General features: G+C 38.7%; 1 protein-coding gene across 1 annotated transcript; it reads left to right on the top strand.

Annotated features, from left to right (window-relative positions):
• Positions 1-3,413: 3,413 nt before the first annotated feature.
• On the top strand, positions 3,414-5,991 carry LOC147618296 (ubiquitin-NEDD8-like protein RUB2). Its single transcript, XM_086774765.1, has 3 exons — positions 3,414-3,571; positions 4,264-4,523; positions 5,676-5,991. The coding sequence occupies exons 1-3, from the start codon at positions 3,479-3,481 to the stop codon at positions 5,791-5,793; spliced, it is 471 nt and encodes a 156-aa protein (XP_086630891.1). The 5' UTR covers positions 3,414-3,478; the 3' UTR covers positions 5,794-5,991.
• The last annotated feature ends 5,860 nt before the right edge of the window (positions 5,992-11,851 follow it).

Genomic DNA, 11,851 nt, shown 5'->3' with positions numbered 1-11,851 from the left:
GCTAGATCCGGGCTGTGGGACCCACACTGGCATGTTTTGGCTTGTCTCCTCAGGGTTCTTGGTAGGGTGCCCTTCCATGGCTTCTGAGCCGGAGGATGAGTCACTATCCACTATTCGTGGATCTTGGGTTGCACTCCCTTGGGTTCCAGCCGAAGGCCAAGATGCCAACGTGGAGGGATGGTGTGAGCCTACGTAGACTGAAACGCTTTCTAGTGGTTCAGGCTCTAGCACCCGACCAGAACGTAGATACATGTGACGTGGGTACCCTACGTGCATTGGTAACTACCCTTGAAACTCACACAAGTGGTTTCTTAGGTGTTTCGCACCCCGTTTTTACTTGTTTTTGTGTTGTTTTTAACCCGTTTTTGACCCCCTTACTTACGGTCGAACTTGGACTAGGGCGTGTGATAGCTCGAAACGAGCGTATCGTTTAAAGGGTCCTAGTGTGCTTTACTGCACCGTGTTCGCCTATCTAGAGCTCCTGTAATCCTCAAAATAGTCCGTTTCCTTTGGGGGGAAAGGGCAAAAGCCTATTTGCTTGTGGAGGAAAGGGTGAGGGCTTTATCCCACATGCTCACTTTACTCCTTGGGGAGTGGGCTACATATAGGGCACAACTTCCCATAAGCTCTCACTTGAGAGAAAGCTATGGAGGCTCACTCTCCTATATATATATATCAAAAGACCGAGACCGAGGCCGGGGTCGCGGGGGTTCTTTCTTTTCAAATTTTTTTTTCAATTAGAAAATCTTTCCTCTCCACATGTTTGGTTCTTTCTTTGAAAATAAAATTTAATTTTTTCTTTTTTATTTTTTTATAATTTTTTTATTTTTTATTTTCTGTTTTTTTTTGTGAGAGAAGTTTTCTAGGGTTTCCTTAGGGTTCAGCCTTGGCCGCGGTGCAGTTCGCACACACAGCACAGATCTGGGGATTCAGAAATCCCTCTCACACGCAGAAACCAGATAACAGAACGTACGCCCACACGCGGAGCAAAAATATAACAAAAAAAACAGGAATACAGAAGACAAATTGCAGAAACAGAGATTGAAAACCACAGAAACACCTCAACAGCAACACAGACGCCTTTCCTACAGTGTAGATTAAACTTCACGCAGTAGCCGAGCTGCAAACTGGAGCTTGGTGCAGGGCAACTCCCCGGCAGCGACGCCAAAAATGTGCGCTTTTGCCGCACAGGTCGTAGCTGGGGACTTGCCGGACACCGTATGCGAGCCACGAATGGCTGCAAGCATACAACCAGGGAAGGAAGCTCAAACAGAATGCCAAAGGGTGTGTCACTCACCGCTCACCCGCCGCCTTGAAGGATTCCCGCGTCGCAGCCGTGAAGGAGGAGCCGCCGTCGCCGCTCTACCGCCTCTCCGCCGCCGCCGTGCCGCTACACAGTGCTCGATCGCTCTCTCACTCTCTCTCTCTCTCTCTCACAAACGCAGGAGAAGGAAACCAAGAGATAAGGCAAGAGCACTCTTGTATTCACAACACATGAGAATGAGGATTTTAGGGTTACATTTGACTCTTATAGGTGACTTGGCCGTTCACACTTGGGCGCCCATACATGGCCGGCCGACCCTAACCCTTATCCTACTGATATCCAAGGTGTGCCTCTCATCGGCGATCACCCAATCCCTTTATCCTTAACATATGGTGCCGACAAGCCCGGCCCATGACTCAGAATATTTAAATTAATGACGTAAAACATAGTGCGTCCGCCATGGGTTAACAATGAGTTCTAGGGCATGCTTAGAAATACACGGACATGAAGGGAGTGCCTCCAAAGGTTTGTAAAGATATGATTCCCATCATGTCTAAGGCCAGACTAGTAAGACATCGATCAAGACATATGAACCCTAATTATACAAAAAGTGTGAGATAAAATTGATAAGATGATTAATGCCAAGTTTATTTTACAAAATTAAGCACAATGAATAAGTTTCACCTATTGTTGTAGTTCACGAAATTGAACACACTGAATCAGTTTCACCCTATTGCTGTTGTTAATTCATCTTCCATGTCCATATTGATGCTTTGCTTTTGCCATTGGGTGTGTGTTGGCACAACCTGGTGAACACAACATGGAATTTTCGATCAGATTTACTAGTAGACAACTCAATAATGCTAAAGTAGAATGCTGGAGGAGAAGTATACCACTACTAAGAGAGAAGGCCTTGTTATGGTTTACGTTATGAAAAAACTTAGGCACTATTTGTTGGCTAACAAATTCGTGTTCTTGTCGAGATCAAGCTCTTCTTTATTTGGTAAATAAACCAGCCTTGTACGAAAAGGCGGATCATTAGGTGGCTTTTGATTCTAACGTGCTATGCATATTTTTGAAGAGAAGCTCTATCAATTACCTTTTCAAAAACTATAGACGTTGCACACAGTCATGCCATTTTCTTGAGATAAGCAGATTTCTATTATCAAACATCCAATTCCTAGAGATGAAGAGATCATTTGAAGAAAGACATTTGGTTGCTTGCACCAAAAAATAGTCAAGAGAAAAAGAGCTTTGCACACTTCGTATAAATGTCGGTAAATCATTCAAGACAATTTTAAAGAGTGGAGTTCCTTGTGCGCAAATCTCATTGTGAAGTTACAATAATACACTGTGGTGCTATCGAGTTTTGTATTGGTGATTTTAATTATTAAGCACTCATCAAGCACTAGCACATCGGGCTCTTAAGCCCAACATATAACTTGTCTAAACCTTTCATCAACTTGTATGTAGAGGCCTATTGTGATAACATTGTAGATTGGATGTGCAACGCTTGCATTCATTCTTCATTCAAAATTAAGTATGCAACACTTGCATTCATTCTGCATTCAAAATTAAGTATGCAATGCCCTATAATCACGATTACGTGTAGAAAGTATTGCAAATAGACATTTTCCAACATGTTATCGATCATTGATGTCTCCTTAAATGTATATAGAGCAATCGGATTAGTAGCTATGCACCTACTTGAGCGTAGGTTTATACACTGATCAAAAAAGCACACCTATGTAGCAATGTAGAAGAGTTGTTGTGTCAAAAGCTATAGATGTGCTTGCTTACACAGCCTTCGAAATCCAACAGTGCAAAGGTACCTAGACATGTACGAGCACCCGCACCCAGTAAGTATCCTTTCTGTAGATAATATAATTAGCATCCTTGAAAAACATTGGGCAGACTCACCATTTGATCTCCTCAGAGTTGCACATGAAATTATAGTAGCTATGCATATTATAACAAATACACATGAAATTATAGTATCCATACATATTATAACAAATACAATAATTTGTTTACAAGGAAATATCAAATTCCAAAATACAAATTTATGGAGAGGTCAATAAATACAATTTCGTGAAAATAGAAAATACAAAAAAAAAGCGCACACAAATATAGAGTGACCGTTTTTACTTGCGATAATAAAAGCATATCAAATGGTGCCCTCTCTTTCCACGGCTAGGGTTTCTCACTGCGAAGATGCAGATTTTTGTGAAAACCCTCACCGGCAAGACGATCACTCTCGAGGTCGAGAGCAGCGACACCATCGACAACGTGAAGACCAAGATCCAGGTGCTCTCATTAGCCTAATCACCCCTGTTTAATCTCCGCTGCCATTGATTAAGGCTTCGTTAGGGTTTTGATGGCAGCCTAAACTGGTAATCAACGTTCTTTTTTATCATGGTTTTGTTGATCAGGGTCCTAATCATTAGGGTTAGCTTGTGTCGCGCGGGATGCAGTCAAAGTCGCGCCTGTTCATTATTTAAGAGTTTTGATGGAGCTCATCAGAGCTTGGATAATGATAACATCGATGACGGGATGCCCACAGTCAACGCTTAATGGATAGGTTTAATGTGGATTAAGGCAATGAACGGCCTGGTTGTCTGTTTACCAGGGTGTAAGCCTGGATTGGCAGCTGTGTAATGACTAGGATGAGGGTAGTCTGTTTACCAGTTTGTCTTATTTTGGTTTCAGTAGTCAGTTGGATGCCTTGCATCCATGTCTCCTGGCTTCAGATAAGGTTTTGATGGGGCTAGTTGCCTTTATATGCCTTGAAATAAGGGTTCAAAACTAAAGATTGATTGTGGGTTTTCTGCTTGCATGTATGGTCCCTTCTTTGCTTTGTCACATGCATCAATGTCTACTCTGAGATGATTTGTTAAAGGAGGGTCAAATTTCTTTGTGAGAGATGTCTTCTCCCCTTCAGAGGCTATAACTTGCTTTGTACATCTTGACCCCCCTTTTTTTGTAAATATCTTATTCAGGATAAAGAGGGTATTCCTCCAGATCAGCAGCGGCTGATTTTCGCTGGAAAGCAGCTGGAAGATGGCCGCACTCTTGCAGATTACAACATTCAGAAAGAGTCCACACTGCATCTTGTGCTCAGATTGCGGGGTGGCACCATGATAAAAGTTAAAACTTTAACGGGAAAGGAAATTGAGATCGACATTGAACCCACAGATTCAGTCGAGAGAATTAAAGAGCGTGTGGAAGAAAAGGAAGGCATACCACCCGTGCAACAAAGGTTAACCACTACTTGTGAATAAGGACACATGTTTCACACACACACACACACACACACACACACACACACACACTCTCTCGCACGCACGCACTCATACTTGCATATATTCACATTTATTTACATGCCTCATATGTAAGAACACATGATGCATACGTGTTGTACACACTTCTGTAGATATAACAACATATATATGAATCATGTTGCGATTCATACGCACTCGTGCATGATGCATGAAATATGTATATGCATATTTATATACATGCACATAGGTATGCATGTATACTTCTTTACTAACACGTGTATGTACATACATGTATAATCAGTAGCGCACACTGCATATACTCGTGTAAGTTTGTTCTTTCCATGCGGTTAGTCATGGCATGTAAGTATGGGAGGTGTGTATGTGAATATGTGTGATTCTTTACAGACAGGAGATCAACTTTTTTGAACATTTTGTAAGGACGGTAAATTTATTTGTCAAGATATCGATTCTAGTCCACGAGCTTGTGACCCGATTGTTACTTGCAGACATTTAGAATAGGGGCTGAAATATGCCTTTGCTTGTGAACATTGAAGTGATGGCACTAGGGCTAGAGACAGTTTTTCTCTGTGCCTGTGTAATGTAGGGGGATGCTACTGCATGCTCCTGGTAAGGGCACAGGAATAGTTTTGTCAAGCTATCGTTTCAAGTGCTCAGTTTTTATGAGTATCTCGATTGTTGCTTGCACATATGGAAATTATGTTATTTGATTAGCTTGCTGCTGATGTGAGTCTGCATACAAAAGTCACTGCAATGGAATAGTTTTGTCAAGATATCTTTTCGAATCCTCGAGCTTTATGGGTGACTCCATTTTTTCTTGCAGACATTTAGAATAAGGGCTGTGTTATGCCTCATTGAAGTGATGGTACTAGGGCTAGAGGCAGTTTTTCTGTGCCTGCGTAATGTAGGGGGATGCCACTGCATGTTCCTGGTAAGGGCACAGGAATAGTTTTGTCAAGCTATCGTTTCGAGTGCTCGGTTTTTATGAGAAACTCGATTGTTGCTTGCGTAAATGGAAACTACGTTATCTGACTAGCTTGTTGCTGATGTGAGTCTGCATACAAAAGTCACTGCTTAGGAGTTGATTTCTGATACATAACTTCTATGTGCAGGCTTATTTTTGCTGGCAAGCAAATGAACGATGAAAGGACTGCAAAGGATTATAACATTGAGGGTGGTTCCGTTCTTCACCTTGTTCTTGCATTGCGAGGTGGAGGAGGCAGTGTATAAGCAGCCTGGTTTCCATATAATTTGCACACACTTTTTTACTGGGTGAAGGTGAGGTGTATTTTGGATTTGTACAGTAAACAACATTTATATGACTTGAGCAAACTTGTTATTGGTAGGAACAGGACCCATGTTGGAAATTCTCACTGGACAAATGCTTCTGCATTGTTTTTTTATAGCCAATCTTTACTTGTATTGAAATCCTGATATACTGTTTAGGATTCTTCTTGTGTGCACATTATGTGTGCAAGGCTCTTGGGAGCTGGGAAGAATGCTGGCTGGAGGTGTTGGCTCTCCGCCACCTGGGGCGGTAGTACGTCCCAAGGGTTGGGCTGTTCACCCATTAAAGCGGCACGTGAGCTTGGTTCTGAATGTCGTGAGACAGTTCGGTCCATGTCCGGTGCGGGTGTTAGAGCATTGAGTTCTCTATGTACTTTAGTCTGGAGAAGGGTCGTCTTTCCTCTTAATTCTTTGCAAACTCTCTGCTACTAGTAGTGCACGATGTGTGAAGATTCAGTTCCTTAAAGTCTGTTTTTAAGATGATACATCAAGTTCACATTATATCACTAATGGGACTAAGATAAAAGAGTGGAAAATAGAAAACTAAGTGTACTTCTAGACCCCACTTATCCTTTTGTCAAGATCTTTTGCAATGGGAAACTATTTGAAGTATGAAGTATGAAGCCTGCTCAGATTTTTGCCAAGCTCTCTCTCTCTCTCTCTCTCTCTCTCTCTCTCAGACACACGCACCACCACCACCACCTGTTATTTTTAAATGGCTCTCTTGTAGTGTTGTGTCATGTCACCTTACATGGTTTGCATTTGGATAGACCTTCTTCCATACATGCATGCCTTTCAAGCTGGGGAGTGTGGCCAGCGCAATGCTAAACTAAAGGTTAGATGTGTGCCAAATTGCACAATGCTTTCCAGGTTAGGTATGTGGTCAGAAAATCAGGCATAAAATTTTGACTTATATTTACTTTTCTTTGGTCCCTAACGCTCTATAAAGGTGTTCTTGAAGTGGATATTCAATTATCCTTCAAATTACTTCAAATTTCTCATGATGATTAGATGTCAAAATAATGGACACTTACAAAATTTTCAACAACGGTACCCTTTTGGTTTATCCTTTACCAATTTCACATATAAATGTTATCTACAAGTAATTGTATTAAGGGTCTCTAGTGGGAGAGGGTGCCATTTCATCTTGTATCTTCTCTCTTTGACTACACTTTGCTTGTGTTATAAATAAATGTGCCCCCATAGTGAGTTGTGCTCTCACAAGCCATGGTGGCTCAATAATCTTGTGTCGGATGATATATGTTGTCGATTGTCACTTTTATATTCTTTTTTACTACACTTTGCTTGTGTTATTCCATAACGATCTTGTTTTGTTCATTTTTTTGCTATCTAAGTTCCATTATGATCCTTTTTTTTAATTTTCTATATGAGCTTCGTTTAGAGATGGTGGTTGATCCTATTCTCTACATGAATTTGAGGTTTACTTTTTGTCCAATGTCAAGGATTCTCTTTGTTTCGCAATCTTTGATTTTTTGTTTTCTATATATGAGTATCATATGTATTTGCAAGATGCCTTAGGGTTTGGGTGTGTTCCCATGAACAAGGTTGATCACAAGGCTTGTATCTATGAGTGGTGGGCTACCCAACTTAATCCTTGGTAATTATGCTAATACCAGCACACCATCCAAGATGGCGGAGAGCATACGGCACTTGTACATGATAGCCCAAAATAGTACCCCAACTAGTGAAATATGGAAAACTTCCAAAAAAAAAGCCGGTGGGTAGGGAGATAGACGAGGAGGCTTTGCATCCACGAAATTGGGCAAAGCAAATTAGTCTACAAATTTAGGATACATTTAAAAAAAATGTAGCGTTTCTTTACATTTCACCCCAAGTGGGGTAAAACTATAAAGGATGCATGTGAGGGAGGCTTTAGTTTTAGTTATTGAGGGAGGATGGTTAATGGGTCATGGCATCCTCCTCCTCCTTAGGTTCAGGTTCAATTATGCAAGCTCTTAAATTCCCATTCATCCAGTCATATAAGTCTCTCCAGAGTTGTGAATTTCCTTATAGAAGATAACTTATCGGAACTAAACTTCCAAGGAGAAGAAGGTTGTGAGGCCTACTTTGTCCTTTGGGTGATACTTGCACTCATGGATTCATACTTCATGGATTCATACTCACTCTCTGAGGTGGGCTCTAGGACCTACCAATGTGTGAGGTGTATGCATTGATCCTTCCCTACTAGTGCCCCATTTTTCATTGTTTTTTGTCTTACCCTCACACTTTTTCTTTCCCTTGTCCTTTATATTGACTCTAGAATGACAATTATAAAGACCATAAAATATTGTGTTTGCCCCATGTTTTACATCCATACATACATTTTAAAGTCTTCAAGTCACATGCCAACTACTACTTAATAGTAAATGATTCAGTGCCATCCACCTCTAAAGTACAAATTTCTCTCTAATCACATGAAGCCTTAAGGCTTCATGTGATTCTTTTCTTTTTTTTAAATTTTAGAATTATTTTAAACCCTTGGAACTTTATTTAATGTATATTGTAATCCTTCGAATGACTTCCCCTATTGTGTCTTTAATGTGGTGTCTCAAGTAGTTCCTTTGTGATGTCTCTTTTCCCTTTACTTCTCTATTCATTAGTGTTAAACTTGCCCTCTCTAGATTATTACCATTCATAACTTTACATTCCTTTAACTTCGATATGAAGATTTTTTAAAAAAAAAAACCAAGTATTTTATAAATATATTTAGCATTACAACATCCAAAATACATAGAATTACAACTTTACAAGTTGTAATTCTATGCATTTACAAGTTTAAAGTATATTTATAACCCTCCAATAATGTTATGTCATAGTATTTTATCATTTCTCATTGCACTATAACTAGATCTAGGTAGAGGTTGTTAAACTTGTCATAGTGAGCCATGGAGTATTCTACGTATTGATAACCTCCTAGCAAAGATGTTGGGAACATGGGTCTCAAGATACCTTTTCTCTTATGTGCATTTGTAAAATCTTTTTACATTGTTGCACATTCCGTAGCTTATTTCAGCGTATCCTAAGACCCAACAGGATCCTTGAGTTCCTTTTTAATAAACCTATTATGTACCTAGTTCAGCACTATAGCATGTATGTAACACATCTTGAGACCCAACAAGACCCTTAAGTTCTTTGTTAATAAACCTATTGTGCACCCTGTCATATGCAAAGCAATGTTATTGGGATTATCCAATATTTTAGTAATATTTTCTTTTCTGAACACATGCCTCAAATAAAATAAACAATGTTTGCTTAGGTCTAATACCATACCCCATCATATCATCCATATAAGTTCTCCTAAATTTCATAACAATATACTAATGTCTCAATCTCTATAAACATTCCATAAGAACTTTTTACAAAAAATAAATGATGGGAGTTTAACTTCTCTTTTAAGAACCACTGCAGTAACCCTAATTAATTTTGCTTCTCTTTCCTTTTATAAATCCCAAGGTCATTTTTGATATTGGTAAGGTGTTTTCTAAGATTTTGAATTGACTTCTTAGCATCATAAATACTATTACTTAATTAATTAATTAATTTTTTGCTTCTACTTACATATTTTTTTCCATCTCAATTTGTTGTGCTTTTAATGATTTGACCTTGGCATTTATCTCCTTAACTTGCTTTCTCATAGCCTCAATTCTTCATCATGACGTTGTTGTGCTTCTAATGATTTCACCTTGGCATTTATCTCCTCAACTTGCTCTCTCATAGCCTCAATTCTTCATCATGCCTTTAATTGTTCTTTCTAAGTATAATAATTTTTTTTTTCTTGTAGCATTCTTTAAGCCTCAACAAGGGTAAGAGAATGTAGCCCATCATTAAAAAATGTAGAAATGTAGTTACCTTTCAAAACATGTGTGATAAACTTTGAAGAGAGGATAGAAGAAATGTAGAAACATAATTACCTTTCAAAACATGTGTGCTAAACTTGAGAGTGGATAGATTGATAGGATAAGGAGAAATACCATAAGACATGAAATAGAGATGGATCCAAAGGAAGGTTTGCAACATTAAAATGAAAAAGGAGCCAGAGGGAAGGAGGTAGAGCTCAGTACGGGTGTTCTACAGACCAAAGAGATCTTTCGCCCACGTCGTTGATTTTGCTTGGTTTCCAATTTTGAAGCTTTTACAATTTTGAGAAGAGGAAAATGATGTTCACTACCTACTAAATGCATCCATGGCTTCATATCTTTGAGAGATAGAGGGAAAAGAAAGGTGGTTTTGATGAAGATGATGAAGAAAGGCTTTACCCAATGGTCCAAAACCCCTTTGCTTTTGTCCAAGAGTCCCCAAAATCATGTAATTTAACCTTTCCAATTCACATGTACCTTTGATAGCGCCTTGTAACCTTTTGCCTCATCCCTTGTAATTATCTCTTGATTTGTTGAGGCTTTAAAAGTCTCTAGAATTAATTTCCATGGCCTCCTTTGCTCCAAAAGCTTCTATAAAAATTTTGTTTTGAAATTTTCTCCTTGAGTGGTCCCATGAAGCCTTGATACCACTGTCAGGACCTTTATGACACTTGGAGAAAAGTTCGTTTTTTTAAACACAAAAATTAGAACAATTCATAGACTTGAAACAAATTAAAAGCATGAACCTTACATAAACAAATTTCTATCAAGTAAATAATCATGAAAGCTTGAAAATAAGAGAGAGATCACCATCGACACAAGATTGGATTTAATCTCCCTTGGATGAGTGTGGCCCATCGTATAACCCATCCATATTTAAATATATTAAAGCTTGCTTTTCAAAAAGAAAACTCCAAAAATAAAACTTAAGAGCTTTTTGAGTTCTTGAGCATACAAGCTCTTCCAAAAATATAGCAAGCTAAAAAAACAAGTCTTGGGCCTACCAAAAGTATAATACTAATTGGTAAAATAAATCTTAAGAGCTTTTTGAGTTCTTCAGTGCACAAGCTCTTTCAAAAATATAGACCCACCAAAAGTATAAATACTGATTGGTATGTACAAAGGTTTGTGGCTTGCCAAAATATGTAACCATAATAGGTGTTCACATGTCTTCCAAGATATCTCATTCAGGTCCAATAAATATTCCACCCCGTGTGACTAACAACTAGTTTGCCACTCAATCATTGCCTATATCAAAATAATATTAGTCATAGTCATCACTCCACAAAGCTGATTAAACACATTAATCCTAAAAATATATATAAATAAAAAACACATCCCCCCACACATAAAATATCCCCAATAAATATACATCATATATGAAATTAAATAACCCACATTTCCATGTGTAAGTAATGATCATATACGCATCCCCACCTGACCATAGAGGTTATGATTAACAAAAATCAACAATACAAGAGCTCACATGAGAGCTATAACACTTATATGTACCATGAAAGGTAGAAATTCCAAGATAGCACCACATAAGTAACGAGAAGCACACATAAAAAGAAAAGAGGCAAGAGAGCTCCCAAAGTTGAAATGGACATGTAAAAAGTGTGTTGAGCTTTGAGATATTGACTTATGTAAAACTTAAGTTATGGGCACTTACACTTGTCCATTATCAAAAATTCCTTGTCTAGTCTAAATTCCTTATTCTCCTAACTTTGAATTTAGGACTCATAGCTAGGGACATCCTTGGGCATACCCAAGTGCTATCACAACATTACAGTTACACATTAGAATAAGCTTTAAGCTAGAAATAGCTTTCCATCATGCCATTGGGTTCCAATCTTTAGGCATTGGGAATCCATCTTAGGTCAATGTATACCATTAATACACCTTGATTGACCATATTTGACCATGGTATTGGCATCTTTCACCATGTGTACCCATCCCACGAACCCCTCTATAGATGCTTCCCGTGTGCTTATTCTTCTTTGGAAAGTTTAGTAGAGGCAAATTGAGCTAGTTAAACAAACGAATGATGCTATATCTATATATTAAATTACCAAGTCTAGATATAAATTGTGCTAGTTAGATAAATGAAAGATGCTATATCT

The sequence above is a fragment of the Cibotium barometz genome, chromosome 35 (assembly GCF_041138505.1).
Source record: "Cibotium barometz isolate CiBa-2024 chromosome 35, ASM4113850v1, whole genome shotgun sequence".
Lineage (NCBI taxonomy): Eukaryota > Viridiplantae > Streptophyta > Polypodiopsida > Cyatheales > Cibotiaceae > Cibotium > Cibotium barometz.
This window is presented reverse-complemented; position numbering and strand designations above follow the sequence as displayed.

What these genes read in the sequence shown, in the direction of transcription:
- LOC147618296 (XM_086774765.1), top strand. Translation starts at nt 3,479, where the DNA reads ATGCAGATTTTTGTGAAAACCCTCACCGGCAAGACGATCACTCTCGAG. An exon ending in ACGTGAAGACCAAGATCCAG is followed by an intron (nt 3,572 to 4,263) that starts GTGCTCTCATTA and finishes TATCTTATTCAG; the next exon opens with GATAAAGAGGGTATTCCTCC. An exon ending in ATACCACCCGTGCAACAAAG is followed by an intron (nt 4,524 to 5,675) that starts GTTAACCACTAC and finishes TTCTATGTGCAG; the next exon opens with GCTTATTTTTGCTGGCAAGC.